Here is a 25406-nt window from a genome sequence, read left to right as displayed (position 1 = left end):
GGGATTCACTCAGTCATCTGCCCTGTCGACGCACACAGTCACTCACACCCAGGAGAGACCCTTTAAATGCTCTGAATGTGGGAGCGACTTCAAAAGCTCTCAGGAACTGATGGTCCACCAGCGCATTCACACTGAGGAGAGACCGTTCAGCTGCTCTCACTGCACAAAGAGATTTAGAACAGCATCCAACCTGCAAAGACATCAGCGAGTTCACACTGGGGAGAGACCATTCATCTGCTCTGTCTGTGGAAAGAGATTCACTGTTTCATCCTCCCTGCAGAGACACCAGCGAGTTCACAAGTGATTACAGGAGTTGGATTCTACTGTTATTGTTTCTGTTCTCAATTATATCTCGGGCTGCAATTTATTCATTCTCAAAGTTGGTCACTGGGGAGGGTTGGAGGGTTTCTTTCTGCTGGACTGGCCGCTCTCATGACTTTGCTCCCAGTGGGCTGATACCCTTTGAGTCTGGGAGAGCACATTTCCACTGAAATGATCCACAAAAACTGATGAAGGACATTTATTTTTCTGGGATAGTAAATAGTCTATTCCCTCCACTACAGGTAGATCAAAAATAAATACAGAAAGAACTGGAAAAACACAGCAGGTCTGGCAGCATCTGTGGAGAGAGAAACAGAGTTAATGTTTCACATCCAATGTAACTCTACTTGAGAACTAAAGAGAGGGAGAAATGTGATGGGTTTGATGCTGCTGAGAAAGGGGGGAGGGGCAGGTAGAACAAAAGGGAAAGTCAGGGATTGGTTAGAGGGCGGGTGAGATTAAATGACAAAAATGTCCTGGAACAAAAGGCAAAGGGAGAGGTAATGGTTGTGGTAAAGAAACAAAGCATTGGCCCAGAGTTTAGTGTTAATGGCAGAATAAAGGACAGCTCTGTCTGGAAGCAAAAAAACATGAAAACAAGATACAGACTGGCACTCGGCAAAAAACAAACCAAAATGTAGGAGAGAGTTCAGGGTGTGAAGTTGTTGAACTCAATGTTGAGTCCAGAAGGCTGTAAAGTGCCTCATTGGAAGATGAGGGGCTGTTTGTCCAGCTTGTGTTGGGCTTCTCCGGAACATTGCAGCAGGTCGAGGACAGAAATGTGAGCGTGAGAGCAAGATGATGAAGGGCGGCACGGTAGCACAGTGGTTAGCACTGCTCTTCACAGCTCCAGGGACCTGGGTTCGATTCCCGGCTTGGGTCACTGTCTGTGTGGAGTTTGCACATTCTCCTCGTGTCTGCATGGGTTTCCTCCGGGTGCTCCGGTTTCCTCCCACAGTCCAAAGATGCTTGGGTTAGGTTGATTGGCCATGCTAAAAAAGAAATTGCCCCTTAGTGTCCTGAGATGTGAAGGTTAGAGGGATTAGCGGGTAAATATGTGGGGGTAGAGCCTGGGTGGGATTGTGGCTGGTGCAGACTCGATGGGCCGAATGGCCTCTTTCTGCACTGTAGGGTTTCTATGATTTCTAATGGTAAGCAAGCGGAAGGTCAGGGTTATGCTTGTGGACTGAGCGGAGGTGTTCCACAAAGAGGGCAGGGAACAGGCTATCGATGAATCAAAGAGAAACCATTTGTATCCAGAACATTGTGAACATCCTTTTACTCTGGTTGTCTTTGATCCTCAAGTCATTTTCTGTTTGTTTTAACCATTTTCTGTTTCATCAATAAACTTCTATCAGTAAAAATATTTGACTTTCTGGACTTTTCCTGATGAGATTGATGCACTTTAGGGAAAGTGGGTGAGAGGGGTTGGCAGGCTCTTTAACAGAAAGTGAGTCCCTCTAAGGTAATTGGCAAAGGAGCCAGAGGGGGAGATGGGATTTTATTTTTGACTCAGCGATGTTGGAAAATGGGGTTCAGGGAGTCAATTAACCCTTTCCCCCCTTTTCCCAAACTCTGAAATGATTCCCAGTGATAACCCTTATTGGTGACAGTGGTTAGATTTTATTCAGTATCAATAAGAGCTGACACAGTCTAATGTCTGAGCAGTCGTATCAAAGTGCAGCAGCATTACCATTACACTCTGGGTAGAAGCAGCATCTCCACGGAAATGCTCCCTGCTCTGCCCCAGATGCCATGGTACCAGTCAATGCAATATGTAAAACCTCGACTAATCTCTGTGCTCGGGGAATCCCTTCTTATACTTTGTTACATCACAAAGTCTATGGAGACTAATTTAACCCAATCATTGCCCAGCTAACATTTGAACGGACCAATTACAAAACCTGTCATTGAACCATCTGTACCCGCCCATGCCATGTCAAACTCTCAAACAATTGTCTTCCCACGCTCCGTCCCTGGTACAGGGAGTCAGCATTCCCATGCCAAGCAGTGAAAACATGGTGGCCTTGACACACAGGTGTCATCAGGATTCAAGGCACTCTTGTTTTCTCTGTCCTCCGGGAGCTGTTTATCTCCCTGTTCCCACAGAGCAAGTCATCTGTTCTCAGCTCTGCTGGATTTCTGCTGATGTTTTGCCCCTTTTACACCTTTCGGATCAATAAAACATTTGGTCAAAGACCCAAACCACAATTTCCCATCCTGTCACCTGTCAACCATCCTTACCCAGAGCGTAATCACAACAGGAATAAAAACAGGAGAAGTGTAACAATCAAATTCAAAATCAATGCACAGCCAGTCATAGAATTTAATGTTCACTAATTAGCAAGAAAACCCAAAGTTGGGGGTCCCCCAGGATTCTTATAGTCCACACCTTGAGGGGGGAGAACTCTCTCTCTGACCCTCACTCAATTTCACTCCGTTATTTTCCAGTTTTGTTCTGGTCCCGCCTGGGGTAACATCTACTCGATCTTTTCTTCTCCTGAAGGAGCACTATGAGTTCTAGGTTACTCGTACACAAGGACAGATGCTTCAAGCAACAGATCAAGCATGGATGTAAAAGATTCTCCAGCTCTCTCTTTACCCCTGTCCAAATTGTGGACAGTTCTTACTCTGTATTATTTCTCCCAATCCCTTAATTGTCCCAATCTATAATATTACGCATTTTACTTTAATTTCACTCACTTTCTGTCCATGTGCAGTGTGTTTAATTGGATCCTGATTGTTTTGAACTCAGTTTCTCTGGAGTGTGTGTCAATGCCTTGATGATGTCACAATGTTGTCTCAATGCCCTGGCCACATTAACCATTTCATCTCCTGCTGTGTCTCAAGTAGCTGTGTGTGTTTGGGACCCGCTCTTCACTCCATCTCACCATGAATTTAGGCTTGCTATTTTTCACACGTAACAAATCACATCTGTACACTCACTCCGGTGTCCCAAAATCATGTCACACATTCTTAACTCTCAGATGCACGAATGAAATGATCAAAATGTGCCTGTCTTTCTTATCTCCCCCTGTTATGGTGCTGATGTTTCATGTAGTGGCCGGGCTTTCAAATGTGGATTTTGTTAAATCAAAGTTCATGGACAAGGATGTAAATATCACCAAGAGAAAGTGATCAACTTATTCATCCCATCTACACATTCCAGACTTTTACTAGAGTGTGGGTGGACACCAGATTGATATATTCCATTCAACCACACCCAAGGTGAGTTATTCCAATTCCTTTATTGTCCTGTTGTGATGTATTTCTTCCAACTAACCACAGGAGACCCAGGAACATGTTACAATAGTTTATTCATGATTCACGCCTGGAGGGAACAACCCCAGAGAAAGCTCTGGAGGAGCACCCTCCTGTGATACAGCTCTCACAGCTCAAAGTCACAGCTCTCGAACAGAGTAATCACAGAGATAGCATTCTAATACAACTCTCAGCTCCAAGTCACAGATACAGACAGCTTACACAATTATTCAATACACAGAACATTTAAAATTCCAATCTTAGGTTAGTTCTTAAATCTTTACTCAAAAGTTTGTGAGAAAATGGTCCGTTTTTCTAGAAAGTAAACAACCTTGCTGGCCAGCCTCCTGATGTCAGCACCTTGAGGTATTAGCAATTGACCAGCCTGTGATTTTACTCGAATGAAGGGGGGGGGGGTGTTAAATCTATCCCCCCGTTTACCAAATCCATTAATTCACTCTTACAGTCCAAATCTTTAACACAGAAATTAAACATTCCCATTTGATTTCAGGTGTTAACATGTTCTGTTAGTTTGTTCCTTATTGTTCCCCTTGGAACAAAGGATGTTGAAGGGAGATTTGATAGAGGTGGACAAGATTCTGACAGGTTTAGATAAGGTGGACAAAGAAAAGCTGTTCCCATTAGCTGAAGGGACAAGGATGAGGGGGTCACAGATTTAAGGTTTTGGATCAGAGATGCAGTGGAGGGGGACGTGAGGAAGAATATTTTGATGCAGCGAATGGTAATGACCTGGAACTCGCTGCCTACGAGGGTGGAGGAAGTGGAGACAAGAAACAATTACAAAGGAAATTGGATGGGCATTGGGGGAGTTTCAAACAGAAATGCTGACTAAATATGTCTGAACTTCTTAACACCCTGTCACTCTGTGATCCTTGTGAAATTTGAAAACAGGGTTTTAGCAGCAAGACTCAAAGAGCATCAGCCCACTGGAGGCAAAATCGTGCGACCGGTTGACCATCTGTGAGAATGAACAAAACGCAGTCCTGGACATATTTGAGAGCTGAATTGTAACAGCAGAATCCAACCCCTGTAATCACTTGTGAACTCGCTGGTGTCTCAGCAGGCTGGATGAAACTCTGAATCCCTTCTCACACACAGAGCAGGTGAATGGCCTCTCCCCGGTGTGAACTCGCTGGTGTGTCTGCAGGGTGGATGAATCTCTGTATACCTTCCCACATTGAGTGCAGCAGAATGGTCTCTCCCCAGTATGAACTCGCTGGTGTGTCCGCAGGTTGCATAACAGAGTGAATCCCTTCCCACACTGAGAGCAGGTGAATGGCTTCTCTCCAGTGTGAACTCGCTGGTGTGTTTGCAGGGCATATAAATCATTGAATCCCTTCCCACATTGAGAGCAGGTGAATGGTCTCACCCCGGTGTGAACTCGCTGATGTACCTGCAGGCTAGATAGCCGAGTGAACTCCTTCTGAAAGCGAGGTCTTGCCTTCCTGAAGAAAATATTCTGCTGTTGATGGCTTGCCTGGAGTCTCCCTGGTGGTTTTGGGAAGCTGTTCTGACTTCAAACTGCTCTGTGATTCAACAGAACTGCAGCATTCACCCAAAGGACTCAATTCCACTATCACGTGAGTTTGAGTTTCTGCTGTGTTAAACCTATGAAAAAGGGTGTTTATGTGATTGTTTGACTGGGACAGTTCCTATATTCATTAAGGGTTATGCATTATCTTGGTTGTTTGGTTTGTTTGTAATTGATAAAAGTTCTTGCTAATTTTCTTACTATCCATGTTAACTATATTCTTAAGCAAACTTTGTCAAAAGCTCCCTGGTGGGTTATTTGAATCATACCTGAAGTGAAACATTTCATGCCAAATTCAAGATGCAAAGCTTATGATTCAGGGGGGCTCCATAAAACATTTTGGAGTTTCTAACCTGAGCCTTAACTTGTAGCTACGTGATAAATGTCCAGTAACAGAGTCATTACAGCACAGAAGGAGTCCATTGGACCACTCGGGTCAATGCCGACTCACTGTCAGTGTCGAGTGGATCCCATTCTGCAGCACCTCCAATTTAATTTCCAAGTTATTGATCATCTCTGCTTGAACACCCTCACAAGCAGTTCAAGATCATGATCAATTATAGCCCCCTGTATCTTAGCCAACTGAAACAATTCTATCCATTAAACACATTTTTAGTCCCGTAATAGAGACATAGATCTGTCTGGCAGCCTTTAAAAAAGCATTTAGACAGTTACATGGGTAAGATAGATGTAGAGGGATATGGGCCAAATGTGGGGAATTGGGACCAGCTTAGGGGTTAAAAGAAAAAGGGCAGCATGACAAGTTGGGCCAAAGGGCCTGTTTCCATGCTGTAAACATCTATGACACTATGACAACTTGTCATTTGGGTCTCAACTTCAAGTTTCTCGGTGTCCAGATCACCAACAACCTGTCCTGGTCCCCCCATGCCGACACTATAATTGAGAAAGCCCACCAACACGTCTACTTTCTCAGGAGGCTGAGGAAATTTGACATGTCAGCTACGACTCTCACCAACTTCTACAGATGCACCATAGAAAGCATCCTTTCTGTGTCACGGCTTGGTATGGTTTCTGCTCTGTCCAAGACTGCAAGAAATGACAAAAGGTCGTGAATGTAGCCCCGTCCATCACGCAGACTAGCCTCCCATTCATTGACTCTGTCTACACTTCCCGCGGCCTTAGAAAAGCAGCCAGCATAATTAAGGACCTCATGCACACATTCTCTCTTCCACCTTCTTCCGTCAGGAAAAAGATACAAAGTCTGAGATCACGTACCAACCGACTCAAGAACTTCCCTGCTGCCCTCAGACTTTTGAATGGACCTGCTACATATTAGATTTATCTTTCTCTACACACTACCTATGACTGCAACACTACATTCTGCACCCTCTCTTTTACTTCTCCCCGATGTACTCTATGAACGGTATGTTTTGTCTGTACAGCATACAAGAAACAATACTTTTCACTGTATCCCAATACATGCGACAGTAATAAATCAAATCAAATCAAAATCCTCCCAATTCTTTCCTCCACGATAGGTCGCAGCATTTAAAGAACACGCCCAGGGCCCAGTGCTGAGTCTGAGGGTATGTGACTACAGTAAGGTGAGTGATACAGGAGGGTCTCACTGTCTGAGGGAGGTGAGTCTTAGCCGGGGGTGCGTGAGTGACCCAGGTTAATCTGACACTCCAGGGACAGTTGGAATGGAGCTTTCCCCCGTGCTGTCCCCTCCCCGTGTCTGCGTGGGTTTCCTCCGGGTGCTCCGGTTTCCTCCCACAGTCTGAAAGATGTGCTGGTTAGGGTGCATTGGCCGTGCTAAATTCTCCCTCAGTGTACCCGAACAGGCGCCGGAGTGTGGGCGACTAGGGGATTCTCACAGTAACTCCATTGTAGTGTTAATGTAAGCCTACTTCTGACACTAATAAATAAACTGAAACTGAAGGTCAAGGTGCTGCTGTGACAATGCACTCTTGTTTAAACACTCTGCAATGCTGAGACTGGGAGAAGTGACCAACAGGGGGCAGCATTGCAGCTTCTGTCCCCCTATTGAAACTGGGATTGTTGCTCCATCTGCTGCACAATCCCAACCCCATCCACTGGGGGCAATCTGGACACTGGCTGCAGACAGACCTCACTGCGCATGCGCAGCAATGACACTCACCGCCGTCCGCCATTTTGCGTTGCCAAGGGAGACGGCCAGCGGCCATATTCCGTTGCCAAGGGAGACGGCGGCGACCATCTTGCGTTGCCAGGGGAGACGGCATCAATGCGGTGGCGTCCCGCGCGCTGACTTCTGGGAGCATTCCCGTCCCGCACATGCGCACAGGTAGCCCCGCCCCCCTCGACAGACCCCCTGTTGTCCCGCCAACGAGCATGGGCCGGGCCGGAGTGGGCAAGAGGTGACACTGGGAGGAGCAGCCCCCCGGGAGCACTACAGCGACGCCTGGTGGCCAGGAAGGGCAATAGCAGCAGCACAGTCTCTGCCCAAAGGCTTCCCCAGTTCAGCTGCTCAGAGACACTGGGAATGTCTTCAAGTGGAAATTTCAGCTTCTCACATTCACCCCCTGTGTTCAGTCATTGTTTCCTAGACAACCTCTGTAGTGACATCACTAACAACTTGTTCACATTGAAGGCCATGGCAATCTGGACCATTCGGCTTCAAAGACATTGAGCTTTGAAATTTCAATTGAAATGTTGGAGATGAGAGTTTATCGATGCAAGTCATGTTGCATGTGGAACGCTCATGATGCCACAATTAGAGCGGTGCAGACATCTCACAGGGTTGTGTGACTGGAGGAGATGTCAGAGACGGGCTGGTTAAATATAGAGGGACAGGGTCTGAAGCTAAGTTTTGGGTAAAAGATGGCAGTAATGTTGTGACATTAATTTAGCTTCAGATAGTTGCTGGGGAGGGGGATAGAGAGGTTGGGGAGTGATGTTTGTATTGGGGCAATCTCTCTCTCTCTCTCATCATGTATAGATATGAATCCATCTCTCACTCTCTATCTCTCTTTACCCATTGTGTCCAGAGTCTTGTGAAGGCGCAGACCGGTCATTACTGCCGAGGAGGACAGCCTTCAGCGCACTGGAGCTGCGTTGCTGCACGGATAGCTCGAGGCACCTCTGCCTCTGACAGCATCATCTTCCACACGTGTGTCTCTTCTGGACTGTGTGTGTGTCGTGTGTAACTGCTGGGGACGATACAATCCAACTGGAACATGGTATGGTGGGAAGGTCTTATGAGCAAAGGCTGAGGGACTTGAGGCTGTTTTCGTTCGAGAGAAGAAGGTTAAGAGGTGAGTTCTCATCATAAACCAGCTGGTCACCTCCATGCTGTGGTACCGGCTGGTCCATTTGACCCCTCCCCCTGGCTTTGTCACCGATATCCAGAGAACCCTCGTGCGGTTCTTCTGGGGCAATCGACTGCACTGGGTCCCTGCTGCGGTCCTGTATCTCCCGCTTGAGGAGGGCGGACAAGGTCTGGTGTGCCTCCGCACTCAGATAGCGACCTTCCGCCTCCAGGCCCTGCAGAGGTACCTTTACGTTGAGCCCCCTCCACAGTGGTGTGCCATGGCGACGTATTTCTTCCGCCAGTGGCACGGCCTCAATTATGACGTGCAGCTCCTGCATATCGAACTGGGGCGTGCTTCGACCACCCTGCAGGAGTTGCCCGTCTTTTACCAGGACCTCCTCACTGTCTGGAACAAGGTCGCCTCGTGACGCAGCTCTCCCCCGTCAGGAGTAGCGGCTCTCGTGCGAGAGCCGCTGCTCAGGAATCCGCTCCTCCAGCCGTATAACTTCAGGTGGCTGGCGGAGAGGGGGGCTGTGGACGCCGGGGTGACCAGAATCGGGGACGTGCTCGATGGCGGAGGGGCGGGCTGGATGAGTCCCCGCATGCTGGCTGAGCGCGCGGGGACGACCATCCGGCGCGTGACCAAAGCCATCCTAGACCTTAGGACGGTCGTGCTCGGCCCCGAAACTGCACGCAAACTTGAGACGGCGCAGGCGTGCGGTGGGATCCCGCCCGAGCGTTCCCCTGTTCGGGCGGAATTCCACATTGGCCCAAAGCCTCAGCCCCCTCCCCTGGGTGAGGTGCCCCACAGCCTGAGCCGCCTTGTGGAAATGGCTGGGGTTGTCGGCCCCTCAGCCATTGTCGCGGCCTCAAAGATGTACGGCCGGGCCGTATTCTTCCTGAAGGCCGAGCGGGCGGTTCGCCTCGCCCTGGAAAAGGGGCTCACGGTGGGCAGGACGTTCCTGGCGGTGGACCCTTTGGAGGCCACCGCCCACAAGATAGTAATATCAAACGTCCCGCCCTTCCTACCGAGTGAGCTCCTCCTCCCCCACCTCCATCTACTGGGGGAGGTCAGGTCCGGGGTGCAGCCGATCCCGCTCGGCCTTCGGGACCCCTCCCTCCGCCATATATACTCCTTCCGGCGCCAGGTTTTTGTCCGCCTGGCCCGGGAGGAGGAACTGGAGGGAGGTTTCAATGTCCCCCACGAGGGGACCACGTACCGGGTCTTTTGGTCCGCGGACGGTGTGCGGTGCCATGCCTGTAAGGAGGCGGGGCACGTGAGGAAAAACTGCCCCGTCTCCAAGGCCGCCGACCACCAACCCAAGGCGGCCGCAGCTGGCACCGCAGCCCCCTCTCCCCCCAAGCGAGTACCATCTGCCCCCCCGCGAGGGGAGGCCACGCCGGCAGCAGCTGCCACCTCAGCTGCCGGCGGGGGGGGAGCGGAGCCCCCGCGCGGCCAAAAGGCCCAGAAGGGACCCACAAAAAAGAAGGGGGGTACCGGAACCCCGGCCCCCAGGGAAAACACCCCAACCACCCCGGCAGCCGGCTCGGGGACCGCCTCAGTCTCCACCTGCGCCCCCCCCCCACCACCACCATCTGCCGGGCCCGTGGGCTCTCCGGGGCCTAGTGCTGGGTCCGGCGCCCGGGATCATGGGCCCGAGCATGGGGGGGTAAGCGACCCCGAGCCGGCAAAACTGGCGACGCCGCCACCTCGGGGGGACGTGACGGGAGAGCAGGGGGGGCGCGGCAAGGCGAAGAGGGGCGGAGGGCGAGGGGCCTCGCCTGCCCGAGGGCAGGTTAACAAAAAGAGGCGGGGCCCCTCGGGCACCGTAGAGTTCGAGGTCTGCGTGCCCCTCCCCCCTTGTGAGTCATCTCCTGCCGTGCCCCCACCTGTCTTTGTGCCTTGTCCCGCGAAAAAAGGGGGCAAGTCACCCTGTAAATCCAAGCATGTGTTGCCTCAGTCCCCCGGCGAGGAGTCTCCGGGGCCGGGTGGCAGCGGGGCCCCCACGGTTCCGTTCCACCCGGCCGGTTACAACCCGGAGTTCTTCTTCAGTCTGTCGGGGGACTGGGGCGACACTCCAATGTTCATGTCCTCGTGCGGCGGTGGCGAAGAGACGATCCACTCGTCCTCTCCGTCCCGACCTTGGACGCTGGACATCCCCAACCTCAGTCCGAAGGATACACCGGACCTGGGGGGTGTCCAAGCGTCTGGGGCGGGGGGGGGGGCTGGGCCGCCGTCGCACGGGGGCCCGCAATCCGGGAAAGGTGAGCCCGGGGGGAACCCCTCCTCCACCGATCCTGGGGGTGGGATCGGGGAGGGGCTAGGGCTAGTTGGTGGCTCCGTGCCGCCCGCCGTACGTCCTGCGGCGGGGGACTCGGAGTCGAGGGGCGACCGCCCTGAGGAGGTCAGCGGCTCGGTGGAGGGCACGGGGACACTTTCAGAGTCTGCCCAGAGCGAGGCGGGGGACTCCCTCGTGCCCCCCACCGAGTCGTCCCTCATCCCCTCCAAGGACCTCAGGGTCTTTATCCGTAGCCATTCCGGTCGCTCCGACATAATCCGGCTAGCCCTCGGCCGCTGGCCGGACCTGGCGCGGCTCGTCCGGTCCGTGAAGGCATGCTCGCATGCCTCCGCGGGCCTGGAGAAAATAGAGCGGCGCTGGGTACTGCGGTTCCTCCACAGGCTCGAAAAGGTGGGGGGTGGACTGGTGAGAATTGCGCCAGCCCCCCCCACACACCTAGTTAAGTGGTGACGGTGGCACAAAGCTGCTGACATGAAGGTGACCATAGCCAGCCTCAACATCAACGGCAGCAGTGGGCCACACCGCAGGTTCCAGAACTTCTCGGTCCTCCGTGACGGGAAGTATGCGGTGTGTTTCCTGCAGGAAACCCACACCGTTCCGGGAGACGAAGCCCAATGGCTCCTGGAGTGGCGAGGGGGGGTCTACATGAGCCACCTCACGCTCGCTTCTTGCGGGGTGGCTATCTTGTTGGCCCCGCGTTATAAGCCGGAGATCTTGGGGGTCAAGGAGCCGGTGCCAGGCCGGTTGCTGCACTTGACGGTCCGTGAGGGGGGCGTGGTCATTCACTTGCTGAATGTCTACGCCCCGACCGCCGGACCGCAGCAAACGACTTTCTACGAGAAAGTGTCCGCTCACATCGACACCATCGCGGGGGGCGAATGCATTATCCTCGGGGGAGATTTCAACTGCATCCTCGAGGCACGGGACCGCACCGGCCCCTGGCTGCGCACTCCGGCGGTGGTGAAGTTGCGGGACCTGATCGGGTCCCACGACTTGGTGGACGTCTGGAGACATCTCCATCCTGGCTCCAGCGCCTTCACTTTCGTGAGGCCTGGAGTCGGAGCGTCCAGGCTCGACCGCCTTTACATTTCGAAGGCGCACGTGTCCGGCGTGTCCTCGGTCTCCATGCGGCCGGTGTCGAGCACGGACCACAGCCTGGTGTGGGCGGACTTTGCGCCGTCTCGCATCCGGCGGGGGTCCGCGTACTGGCACTTTAACAACACGCTGCTGGAGGACGAGCGCTTCCTGGACTCGTTCCGTCGATTCTGGGCCGGCTGGAGAAGGAAGCGGGGAGGCTTCCCCTCCTTGAGGCTCTGGTGGGATGTGGGCAAGACTCACGTCCGTACCTTCTGTCAGGGGTACGCGAGGGGGTCGACAAAGAGGCGGAAATCCAGGCTCGAGGAGTTGGAGAAGGAGGTGCTCGACCTGGAGGCACGTCTCAGTCGGCCTGACGCGGACCCGGCCCTGCGTTCGGAGTACAGGGAGAAGAAGGACGCGCTGCGAGACCTGCAGCTTGCCAGGTCTCGCGGCGCGTACGTGAGGTCGCGGCTCCAGTTCCAGGTGGACCTGGACCGCGGCTCCCCCTTCTTCTACTCGCTGGAAAGAGGGCGGGCTAACCGTCAGCAGCTCCTTACGCTGCTGGCCGACGACGGTTCCCCCGTCTCGGATCCGGAGGGCATCCGGGCCATTGCCCGGGAGTATTACACCTCGCTCTTCTCTCCGGATCCGTCCAGCGAGGATGCCCGCAGACTTCTGTGGGAGGACCTGCCGCAGGTCGGCCCGGAGGGCGTCGGCAGGCTCGAGGCCCCTACCACCATGGCCGAGCTGACCGGCGCCCTAAATGGCCTCAGCCGGGGCAAGGCCCCTGGGCTGGACGGGCTGACAGTAGAGTTCTTCGGGGCGTTCTGGGACGTCCTGGGGAGCGACTACGCGGGGGTCCTGGGGGAGAGCGTCGCTACCGGGGAGATGCCCCTTTCGTGGCGCAGGGCCGTCATTGCCCTGCTGCCCAAGAAGGGGGATCTCCACCTGCTCAAGAACTGGCGCCCGGTCTCCCTCCTCAGCACGGATTATAAAATCTTTGCCAGGGCTATGGCTTCACGCCTTGGATCCGTGCTGGACCACTTGATCCACCCTGACCAGTCCTACACGGTCCCGGGCCGTTGCATACATGACAATCTCCACCTGGTCCGGGACCTAATCCATCACACCCAGAGGGCTGGTCTGTCGGGCGCCTTCTTGTCATTAGATCAGGAGAAGGCGTTCGACAGGGTGGAGCACGAGTATTTACTCGGGACTCTGCGGGCATTCGGGTTCGGGACGCATTTTGTCGCCCGGATCCGATTACTGTACTCTGCCGCAGAGTGTCTGATTAAGGTTAACGGGTCCCTGACGGCGCCCCTTCGCTTCGGGAGAGGAGTACGGCAGGGCTGCCCCTTGTCCGGCCAACTGTATTCCGTATGCGTGGAGCCATTCCTGCGCCTCTTGCGGAGGAGGTTGTCAGGTTTGGTCCTGCGCGGACCGGACGTAGGGGTGGTCCTGTCAGCTTACGCCGACGACGTGCTCCTCATGTTCACGGACCCGGCTGACCTGCGGAGGATGCGAGAATGCCAGGCGGTGTACTCCGCCGCGTCCTCCGCCAGGATCAACTGGGCCAAGTGCTCCGGACTCCTTGTCGGTCCTTGGGAGACGGACCCCCTCCCGGAGGAGCTCAGGCCTTTCACCTGGAGCAGGACCGACCTCCTCTACTTGGGGGCCCATCTCTGCCCAGCCGAGGAATCCTGGCCGGCGAACTGGCGGGAGCTGGAGGCCAAAGTCTCCGCCCGCCTGGGTCGCTGGACAGGACTGCTCCGAGTGCTGTCCTACGGGGCGCGAGCTCGCGTCATAAACCAGCTGGTCGCCTCCATGCTGTGGTACCGGCTGGTCCCTTTGACCCCTCCCCCTGGCTTTGTCACCGATATCCAGAGAACCCTCGTGCGGTTCTTCTGGGGCAATCGACTGCACTGGGTCCCTGCTGCGGTCCTGTATCTCCCGCTTGAGGAGGGCGGACAAGGTCTGGTGTGCCTCCGCACTCAGATAGCGACCTTCCGCCTCCAGGCCCTGCAGAGGTACCTTTACGTTGAGCCCCCTCCACAGTGGTGTGCCATGGCGACGTATTTCTTCCGCCAGTGGCACGGCCTCAATTATGACGTGCAGCTCCTGCATATCGAACTGGGGCGTGCTTCGACCGCCCTGCAGGAGTTGCCCGTCTTTTACCAGGACCTCCTCACTGTCTGGAACAAGGTCGCCTCGCGACGCAGCTCTCCCCCGTCAGGAGTAGCGGCTCTCGTGCGAGAGCCGCTGCTCAGGAATCCGCTCCTCCAGCCGTATAACTTCAGGTGGCTGGCGGAGAGGGGGGCTGTGGACGCCGGGGTGACCAGAATCGGGGACGTGCTCGATGGCGGAGGAGTGGGCTGGATGAGTCCCCGCGTGCTGGCTGAGCGCGCGGGGACGTCCGTCCGGCGTGCGGCCAAAGCCATCCTAGACCTTAGGACGGTCGTGCTCGGCCCCGAAACTGCACGCAAACTTGAGACGGCGCAGGCGTGCGGTGGGATCCCGCCCGAGCGTTCCCCTGTTCGGGCGGAATTCCACATTGGCCCAAAGCCTCAGCCCCCTCCCCTGGGTGAGGTGCCCCACAGCCTGAGCCGCCTCGCGGAAATGCCCTCCGTGCCTTTTTCTACCGCGCGGAGGCGTTTCCTGTGCGGGCTGCTGCTGCACACCTTCCACTACCGCCTCCTCGCCTGTCGCCCGGATACACCTTGGCGGGCCTTGTTGCCGCCGGGCGGCGGAGATCCCCGCTGGAGGTCCCTCTACGGAGGGATCTCCCCCAATTACGTCGGGGACCTGGGGTGGAGGGTGATGCATGCAGCAGTTCCGCACAACCGTAGGATTCACTGGTTCACGGGCTCCGAAGACTGCCCTTTCTGTGGCCTTGTGGAGTCCGTGGACCATGTCTATGTTGAGTGTCTTAGGCTGCACTCCCTTTATGTTTTCCTGAAGAACCTTTTATTGATGTTTTGTTTGCACTTCAGTCCCACGCTCCTGATCTACGGACACCCGGTGCGGAGAGGGGAGGGTCGGGATGGCGACCTCCTCGTGAACCTGCTCCTGGGCCTGGCGAAACGCGCCATTTACCGGTCCAGGCAGCGGGCGATCGAGGGGGCCGTCCATCCTGACTGTCTTCCCCTCTACCGCGGCTACGTTCGCGGCCAGGTGTCCCTGGAGAGGGAGCATGCGGTGTCCACGGGCGAGGTTGACGCTTTCCGCGCCCGCTGGGCACCGCAGGGGTTGGGGTGCATTATTGACCCTAATAACCACATTTTAATTTGATGTTTTTATGTTTCCTTTGCATTTTGATTTCTGTTCGGGCTGTTCCCCCTCCTTTTTGGGGAGCTCCCCTTTTACTTTGTCCTGATTTAATTTGAGTTTGTTTACTTGGTTTGACCTAAAAAGAGGTCTCTCTCTGAATGAAGATTGAGCTTCAGACAGACTCAAACTTCCTCCTGTCGGCACCATCTGTGAGTAAAACACTTTCTGTTCTCAGCCTTTCCATTTATTTTCTCATTCTGGGAGAAATTGTTGACTTGCAGCAACTGATCACGAGAAATAGAAACAGGAGCGGCCACCAGGCCCTTGAAGCCTGACCCGCCATTCAATCCGATCATAGCTGACTGATGCCGGTTTCAACTCCTTTACTGTGCCATTTCCCCATAGCCCTGTATTCCCCGATCTATCAAATATGTATCCCCCTCCACTTTAAATACTTCTAACGATCCAGCCTCCACCACCCTTTGGGGCGGGGAATTCCAGAGCTTCATCATCCTCTATGAGAAGAAATTCCTGCACACCTCAGTTTTAAATGACTGACCCTTTATTTTGTTTGAGACTCTCCCACTCGTGACAATATCTCACCATCTACCCTGTCAAGCCCCCTCAGGATCTGAAATGTTTCAATAACTCCCTTGTCTTCAAAACTTCAAGGAACACAGACCTTGACAATTTACTCCCTCTTGATAGGACAACCCTCCTATCCCAGGAATTAGCCTGGTGAATTTCCTTTGGACTATGTCCAATATTACTATATCCTTGTTTAGGTAAGGGGATCAAAACTGTATGCATTATCCCAGGTGAGGCATCACCAACACACTGTACAGTTGCAACAAAACCTCCCTGTTTTTAAACTCCAACCCCTTTGCAATAAAAGCCAAATGCCATTTTCCTCCTTAACTCGTGTGGGACCTGCCTGCTCGCTTTTTGTGATTCATGCACAAGAACACCAAGATCCCTCTGTACTTCACTCACCGGCAGCCTCTCTCCATTTAGATAATCTCCCTGTTGATTCCTCCTACTGAAATACATGACCTCACACTTCCCCACTTTAAACTCCATTTGCCAGGTTTAGAAGACAGAGGGGTGACTTTATTGCATCTTCCCCAACTCTCGACTTATCTTTCCCGGCCCTATCCCTGTAGCCCTACATTTTTACCCCACTAATCCACCTAATCTACATCTATTGGGACACAAAGGGGCAATTTAGCACGGCCAATCAGTCTAACCCGCACATCTTTGGACTGTGGGAAGAACCTGGAGAACTCAAAAATCCACACAGACATGGAGAGAATGCGCATACTCCACACAGACTGTCACCCAAGGCCGGGATTGAACCCGGGTCCCTGGCACTGTGAGGCAGCAGTGCTAACCACTGTGCTGCCATGGCACCATATCTAAATAAACTACAGATTTCTCGCGATCTACCCTCCTTCTTATATCCTCAAACAATTCAAGCAAATTTGTCAAAAATAATTTATCTTTCGTAGAACCATGTTGACGAGGTTTGATTATATTCAGCTTTCCTAAATGATTAGCTATTTGCTCTTTGATTATTGACTCCAGCATCTTGCCAATAATAGATGTTAAATTAACTGGCCTATAGTTCTCTGCCTTCTGCCTTCTCCCTTTTTGACCAAGGGAGTCACATTGACCGATGGCCAATCTTCTGATACTCTCCCGGAATCTAGCGAGTTACGAAATATTTCAACAAAATTCTCCACTATCTCTTCAGCAACCTCCATTAAAAAGCTGACACGCAGTTCATTGGGTCCTGGTGACTTGTCCGCCCTTAGTCACTGAAGGGAAAGGAAGTGAGTCCAGTCTATATAATCCATACATTTTTGGTCCAGTCATATATACATATATCTGTCTGGCAGCCTGCATGGAGATTTCCAGCTCTATGTGTCCAGGACAGGAAGCAGTGAGCATGGATCTGCCAATCAGCGCCTTCAGGAGAATTGGGAGGGTGAATATTAGATACAGCAGAGTGAGAATGGAGGGAGAGTGTGTGGGATGGAGATTCACAGCTTTTGGGGAATGAGGGAGAAAAGAATGTTCCTTAGAAACTTGATTTGTCTGTTCGGAATTTCTATCCTGTACTGACACTGATGACTTTTGTAAATTCCTTTTACAGCATATCAGAAGGTGAGAATTTACAGACAGAAATCTCAAACCAAACGTCACATCAACATCTGACAGAATCACTCAATTCATCGGGACCTCAATATCACTGACCTTTGAATCTAGAAGGGGAAATGTTTCTCTGTTCTGTCAGCTTCTGAAGATTTTAAGTATCTGTGTGACTGGAAAAAGACCGAGACACACACACACCTGAGTAAGAGTGCTCCAGTGCACTGAGTGTGGAAAGAGCTTTAACCAGTTACACAGCCTGAAAATACATCGCAACATTCACAGCGGGGAGAGATTGTACCCATGGTCTGTGTGAGATTTAACTGATTGTTTAAACTACAGAGTCACAAGGACCCGAACCATGGGGAAACCGTGGAAATGTGGGGACTGTGGGAAGGGATACATGTGCCTATCTCGGCTGGAAATTCATCGACGCAGTCACACTGGGGAGAGGCCGTTCAGCTGCTCTGTGTGTGGAAAGGGATTCACTCAGTCATCTGAACTGCGGACACACCAACTAGTTCACACTGGGGAGAGGCCATTCACCTGCTCTGTGTGTGGGAAGGGATTCACTCAGTCATCCAGCCTGCAGAAACACCAGTGAGTTCACACTGGGAAGAAGCCATTCACCTGCTGCGTGTGTGGGAAGAAATTCAGTCAGTTATCCAACCAGCAGAGACACCAGCGAGTTCACACTGGGGAGAGACCATTCACCTGCCCTGTGTGTGGGAAGGGATTCCGTCAGTTATCCACCCTGCGGACACACCAGCGAGTTCACACTGGGGAGAGGCCATTCACCTGCACTGTGTGTGGGAAGGGATTCACTCAATTATCCACCCTGCAGAAACACCAGCGAGTTCACACTGGGGAGAGGCCGTTCACCTGCCCTCAGTGTGAGAAAGGATTCACCAAGTCTTCCAGCCTGCAGACACACCAGCGAGTTCACACCGGAGAGAGGCCATTCACCTGCTCTCAGTGTGAGAAGGGATTCACTAACTCATCCAGCCTGCGGACACACCAGCGAGTTCACACTGGGGAGAGACCATTCACCTGCTCTCTGTGTGGGAAGGGATTCAGAGTTTCATCCCAGCTGCTGAGACACCAGCAAATTCACGAGTGATTTCCTTTGTAATTGTTCATTGTCTCCACTTCTTTCACCCTCGTAGGCAGCAAGTTCCCGGTCATTACCATTCGCTGCATCAAAATATTCTTCCTCACATCGCCCCCCTCCCCGCCCCTCCACCCCCCATCCCACATATCTGAACCAAAATCTGCACCCCCTTCGTCCTTGTCCCATCAGCTAATGGGAACAGCTTTTCTTTGTCCACCTTATCTAAACCTGTCAGAATCTTGTCCACCTCTATCAAATCTCCCCTCAACCTCCTTTGCTCCAAGGGGAACAACCCCAGCCTGACATCGACAATAAAGAACAAACTAACAGAATATGTTAATACCTGAAATTAAATAGGAATGTTTAATTTCTGTTTTAAAGATATTGTGAATCTATTGTCCTGGACAATAAAGAAATTGGAATAACTCATCTTGGGTGTGGTTGAATGGAATATATCAATCTGGTATCCACCTACAGTCCAGTGAATGTCTGGAATGTGTAGCTGGAAATCTCTCCCTAACAGCACTGTGGGTGTACTTACACCTCCGGCATTGTGGCAGTTGAAGAGGGCAGTGTTGGCGCTGATCGTGGCCGAGGCAGCTACATAGAGCCACATATTCTGTTATAATTGAAGGACTGCAGATTGAATGTGAGGCATTATGGGACTGGACTATCTTGACCACATTCATGTGACTGCTCAGTTTCTGCAATCACGGACCATTAAAGCTGCTTAGCAGGGCCCTGATAGAGGACCTGGTAAGAATATTTACTCAGAATGAGTGAGAATTAAACTTATTCCAGGACTGGCTGGTGTTCAGTGGCTGAGATACTTGAATCTGTAAAAAGGGGGTCTGACCAATCAACTAACGATGATAGGTAGTTGGTTCAAAGCGTTTTCAGGCATTATTTAAATTATTTTATCATATATTTGTGACCTGATAGTTGGTGAAGTGACAGTATACTTCAAGTAGCAATGGACTGAAAAGCGGACCTCTGAGAGTAGATTCTAATGGTTATAATCCTACCCAAGCATGGCCAGTGAAAAATCAGAGCTCAAGTGGGGACTGGACAGGTCTCTTACCTGCCATTTGGAAACTAAGAACAAGAAACATATCGATTAAAATGATAAGAGAATAGAGCCAATGTTTCGAGTCTGGATTACATTTCAGAAGAGCTCTTATGAAGGGTCACCCAGACTCGAAACATTGGCTCTATTCTCTCTCCACAGATGCTGTCAGACCTGCTGAGATTTTCCAGCATTTTCTGTTTTTGTTTCAGTTTCCAGTATCCGCAGTATTTTACTTTTATGATAAAATGATTAGTTCTGACTGGAATCCCCACGACCCTCCCGCAAAACAGAGGGAGTGGTGGCAAAAGGAGAAAAAGGATAAGGATGATAAAGTCTGGGTTCTGATTCTCATGTAGAACTAACAAAACGAGTGAATCAGTTTATAAAGAACAGAAGTTACCCATCTCAAACAAAAACTGATCAAATTAAAATTATTCGGTTGAGGAAGAAAACAAAAAGAATAATCGATGAAGTTTAAAATTCAGATTGTTTTGTTGTTAGAGAAGATTTTTTAACTTGTGTAAAGTGATGTAATTGTGTGCCAAGTTTTTTTCTGCTCACTCCCCACCCCTTTAGGTTCTGTAGAAAAGTTAACCCTTTCAGCAGACAGTTTGTTTGTTTTTAAATCGCCTGGAAACTTCTGTCTATTTTGCTTTATAATTGAGGATTTATGGGAACCAGTTAAATGTGGAAATTTTAAGCATAGCCACGAAGACCAGATTCACTTGCGGTGTGACCCCGAGTCAGGAACAGTTTCAGAGTCAGCAACCATTACTGAGAACATGGCAGAGGGTCATGCTGCTGTGGATGTTCACCAGGAAATGGTTCCAGCTTTGCCAGTTGACTCTGCTGTGGGAGTGGAAGAGGAATGTTCATGTACAGATTCTCAAACTCCCTCGTCATCTCCCATTCCAGAAACACCATTACAAGATTTACCAGTGGTATTGTACAGGTCGCAATGAAACCACAAAGCTCCTGACAGACTTCTGTATTGTTAAAGACATTACTTTGTTGTATTTCTGTCCTGATGGGGGATTGAAATTTAAGGGGAGGAGAAGTGTTACGGAGTGTTCTTCTCAACCTTTCTCCCTTCTGAGCTCGTGCGGGCTTTGGGCGGGGTTTCAGTCTGCAAGTCCAGGCTGGTTCCAATGCTCCTGTTTCCTTTTGTTTGCCAATGATTTTTAAACTTTGTTATTTATTTATATAAAGAACATTCTGTTTTTGACAACACATTTGACTACCTTATTTTTGGACTGAAGTTCCCACAATTGTAAAGCAGGAGATTAGTTAAATGGACAGCCTGAATTGTGAAACAATTAAATAATAAATGATTCATTGCTGCATATGTTAGAAAGGCTGGAAATGTAAATTTGAATACAAAAGTTTATAACTTTTAGAATTATAAACATTAAGAATGGTAAAAATGTTGTGGGGATTATACGATGTTCCCTTCTGAGGACAACAGACTAAAAAAAAACAGATAACAAGACTTGTTAGCGTGGCACGGTGCCACAGTGATTAGCACTGCTGCCTCACAGTGCCAGGGACCTGGGTTCGATTCCCGGCTTGCGTGACTGTGCGGAGTCTGCACGTTCTCCCTGTGTCTGTGTGGGTTTCCTCCGGTGCTCTTTTTTGTTCCCACAGTCCAAAAGACATGCGGGTTAGGTGGATTGGCCATGCTAAATTCTCCCTCAATGTACCTGAACAGATGCCGGAAACCGGAGCACCTGGAGGAAACCCACGCAGACACGAGGAGAATGTGCAAATTCCACACAGACAGTGACCCAAGCTGGGAATCGAACCCAGGTCCCTGGAGCTGTGAAGCAGCAGTGCTAACCACTACGGCTACCGTGCCGCCGTGATTCACTCGGTCATCCCACTTACTGTCTTACCAGCAAGTTCACATTGAGGAGAAGCCATTCAGCTGCACTGACTGTGGACGGAGTTTCAGACAGGCATCCTCCCTCATTGCACACCAGCGAATTCACACTGGGGAGAGACCGTTTACTTGCTTTGTGTTTGGAAAGGGATTCACAGCTTTACCCACGCTGCTGAGACACCAGAAAATTCACACTGAAGAGAAGCCGTTCAGCTGCACTGACTGTGGAAAGAATTTCAGGCAGTCATCCAACCTCACTGCTCACCGACGCACTCACACTGCAGAAAGACCATTCACGTGCTCCGTGTGTGGGAAGGGATTCAATCGGTCATCCAACCTCTCTGCTCACCAGCGAGTTCACACAGGGGACAGGCCATTCGCTTGCTCCGTGTGTGGGAAGGGATTCGCAAAGTCTTTCAACCTGCTGGCTCACCAATGCACTCACACTAAGAGGCCATGCAACTGCTCTGTGTGTGGGAAGGGATTCACTCAGTCGCAATGACTATTGAGACTTCAAGTTCACAAGTGACTGCAGGGGTTGGATTTTGCTGTTTTTGCTGCTGTTCAGTATTGACAGTCTGACAATATTTTATTTCTGCTGATGTTAACAAATCCCATAACTGGCTGGAATTTATTATTCTGGAGATGTCACTGATTTTCAGGGTTGCAATGTCACTTTTTAAAAGCACCATCTTAATTCCCCCTTAATTGAAGAACTTTCAACAGGAACCTGTTTGGAATAAAATTATGAACTTTTGCTTCAATTCTAAATTGATTCTTGGTTCAAAATCTACAATTCAGTATCTGAAAGATCCATCGGTAGGGTTCAAAGTATTTCTTTTCAATGCTTTTGTTGGGATTTTCTCGAGAGCTACTCTTTGATTTTAAGGGCTATTTTTTGGTTTCCAGGGGATCCTTTTCCATTCTCAGTAACTCCTTTATTTAGTGATGTAGTCACGTAGTAACATTACCTTCTGTGTGTGTGTTGAATATCTTTTGAGTTTGCTTCTTTAGGTAAGCTAGCACAAATACCAAAGACTGTGTGTATATTAAATCTTTTCAATTGTAATCTATAAATAAGATTTTTTTGTTAATTTATTTTAAAAATAAATGAGATTTTGGAAATCGACTATAGGACTATTTGACACAAGGTAACTGAATCGGGGCAGACTGTTTATTGGATCAGACCGTGGAGCAGGAAAAAAACTCACCCGATTCTCAACTTCATTGTGTGTGGATTTACATTAATAACCCATCAATAACCTCACTCCACCAGCTGAGATCAGCTCTGACCAGGGATTCTGTATGTTGTCTGTGAGCGGTAAACTGCAAATAAAAGCAGTTTACAATATGAACCTGGATGAATGTATCTCAATTTCTATGTGATGACCCAAGTGATTGGTAGGTAAGTTCAGAATACCTGATTACTCAAATTCCTGAGCTGTACACCCCACCTACTGAGATATATAAAAATAATGTTCAGCAGAATGGGGAAAGCTCTGTGTTGTCAATGGTTGGATCATTCCTTTTGAGGTTCACATTGCTATGAAACTAGTTTTATAGCAGGAAGACACAACTCCTCCACACATCACAGACGGGCTGCTGAGTCAGTGACCTTCCTTTCTCAAAATAGGTGGCAAAGCTGTTCCTCCAATTTGAGACTCCGTCTCTGCAGATGTAGCAACATCCGGAGAGACAGAATCTGCGATTGGAGGAGATGGTCCTCGCAGTTTCTGTCTCTCCCATGGACAGGGTGATTTTTCTTCCAGTAGTTCCTCCTATGACAGAATTTCCACGGCCGTTTTGAGGGTGAATTAACCCTCCACAGCCATGTATTTTGAATCCTGGTTCTGAAATATTCTCACTCTGGGCTTCAGGCTTCCAGGCGTAATACACAGATTTAGATCTTACCACCGAACACCAATTCATATCCTCATCTGAGTCCCAGATTTAAATGTGGTTGTCCAAACCAGAAAACATATATAATTTGACTCTTTTTAAACCTGATTCACCATACCTGCCACACTAACTACAAGAGATTGTTTTTGGGATCAGTTGTTCCATTGAAGTCTGGGTTGTTCTCAATGATGACAGTTTTAACCTCCATAACCTGTCCTAACCCTTCTGCCCTCCAGGGGCTCTGTTTTTCTGATGGTGACATTCCCTGTTTACCCAGTCAGCCCTTGAATTGTTTGTGAACCCAGTCACATGTCGGTTAGACTGGATCAGGGCGGCAGATTTCCTTCCTTAAAGGGCATTAGAGAACCAGATGTGTTTTTACAACAATTGATTCATGTTGCATCAATATTTTTATTGAAACGTGGTGGGATTCAAACCCAGGTCCCAAAATCATTATAATAAAAACAGAAAATACTGGATAAACTCAGCAGGTCTGTTTTATTCAGAATTCCAGCATCTGCAGGACTTTGCTTTATCCCAAAATCATTACCCTGGATTATCCTCCAGCTCCAGAATCCCACAACTCTCTGTATTTCCCAGGAGGGGGGTGGGGGAAAGAAAGTGTTTTTCTCATAAATGTTGGCCAGAGGAGGAAGTTTGAGTCTGTGTGTGAAGTTTGAGTCTGTGTGTGAAGCTAAAAACAAAAGCTGTGCTGTTTCAAATCAAACTGCGGGACTTGGAGGAAAATATTGGAATCTATCATTCAGGAAGTGATAACAATACAATTAGAAAATTAGAACATGATTGGACAAAGTCAACATTGGTTTATGAAAGAATTTGACAAATCGAGTAGAATTTGTTGAGGATGTAACTAACAGGTTAGATAAAGGGGAACGAGAGAATATTGTATGATTGAATTTCTAAAAGCCATTTGATAAGGTGCCATACACAAGGTTGTTGCACAGGATAAGGGCTCAGGTCATTGGGGGTGAAATATTAGCATTGGTAAAGGAGTTGTTAAAGGACAAAGAGAAGGGATTGATGTGTCATTTTCAGGTCGGCAGGTTCTTATTATGGGGACAGCACAAGAAGCAGGACAGGAGTTTATTAACAATCCATATTCATGACTTATTTCAAGAGACCAAGTCCAATATATTCAAGTTTCCCGATGGGAGATTGTCTCAGGGCAAACAACATCAAGGTGGTCAATACAAACGACACACGGACCCCGTAAAATACATCCTCACAAACTTCTGCACTGCGGACCACCTCTCTGGGGAAAACACTGTGGTGACCGGCACGTGTGGGGGCAGCACTGAAATTTGGTTCAGTTTCAAGGACCATTATCACCAAACTCTCAACATCCGAGTTATCCAGAGGAAGATCAGAAGTGGAGCAGCAGCAGAGGAAGACCAGAGGTGGAGCGGAGCCACAGAGCTCCCCCCATCCCCCTTGAGCACTAACAACAACATCATGAACTGCCAGTTCTGTGGATGTCCATGTCGATCCCACATCGGACTCTCCCATCAGGAGAGGATCCACAGAAAACAACAAAATCACTGACAGCTTGGACACACTTGAACCATGAGGAGTCTACCCCAACATTCTCCCTGTTCTCTGGATGGGGTCACTATACTCTGTCTGTATTATTGCAGTGCTATTAATACAGTCAGTAAAAGACAATCTGTTGTTGGGAATTTGATTATCTGATGTCTGAAACCATAAGATTCAATATTTAGAGTCAACAAGATGAACAAGGAAACACATCAGGGACCAATACTCCAGCGAGATATTCACAGGAGAAAGTCATCGAGTAGACAGAACAGAGAAAAATCCCAACTTAGTTAGGCCGCACTTGGAATCTAGTGTTCAATTCTGGTCGCCACACTACCAGAAGGATGTGGAGGCTTTGGAGAGGGTACAGAAAAGAGTCACCAGGATGTTGCCTGGTATGGAGGGCATTAGCTATGAGGAGAGGATGGAGAAACTTGGTTTGTTCTTACTGGAGTGACGGAGATTGAGGGCAGACCTGATAGAAGTCTACAAGATTATGAGATGTATGGACAGCGTGGATAGTCAGAAGCTTTTTCCCAGGGTGGAAGAGTCAATTACTCGGGGGCATAGGTTTAAGGTGTGAGGGGCAAGGTTTAAAAGAGATGTACGAGGCAGATTTTTTACACAGAGAGTGGTAGCTTCCTGGAACTCGTTGCCGGGGGAGGTAGTGGAAGCGGATACAGTAGTGACTGTTAAGGGGCATTTTGACAAG

General features: G+C 50.1%; 1 protein-coding gene and 1 pseudogene across 1 annotated transcript in view; one reads left to right on the top strand and one right to left on the bottom strand.

The window, feature by feature from the left end:
• Positions 1-7269, bottom strand: part of LOC144485220 (uncharacterized) — a 37218-nt gene extending 29949 nt beyond the window's left edge. The window contains exons 1-2 of the mRNA XM_078203428.1: positions 7257-7269; positions 4673-5091 (exon numbers count right to left, since the gene is read on the bottom strand). Of these exons, the coding sequence (XP_078059554.1) occupies positions 4673-5091; positions 7257-7269 (432 nt within the window). The remainder of the gene's footprint in view (positions 1-4672; positions 5092-7256) is intronic.
• Positions 7270-17472: 10203 nt separating this feature from the next.
• LOC144485219 (uncharacterized) lies at positions 17473-21743 on the top strand (annotated as a pseudogene).
• Positions 21744-25406: the final 3663 nt, after the last annotated feature.

Source organism: Mustelus asterias, unplaced genomic scaffold (genome assembly GCF_964213995.1).
Source record: "Mustelus asterias unplaced genomic scaffold, sMusAst1.hap1.1 HAP1_SCAFFOLD_171, whole genome shotgun sequence".
Taxonomy (NCBI): domain Eukaryota; kingdom Metazoa; phylum Chordata; class Chondrichthyes; order Carcharhiniformes; family Triakidae; genus Mustelus; species Mustelus asterias.
The sequence above is the reverse complement of the archived record's forward strand: the minus strand, read 5'-3'. Positions and strand labels throughout refer to the sequence as shown.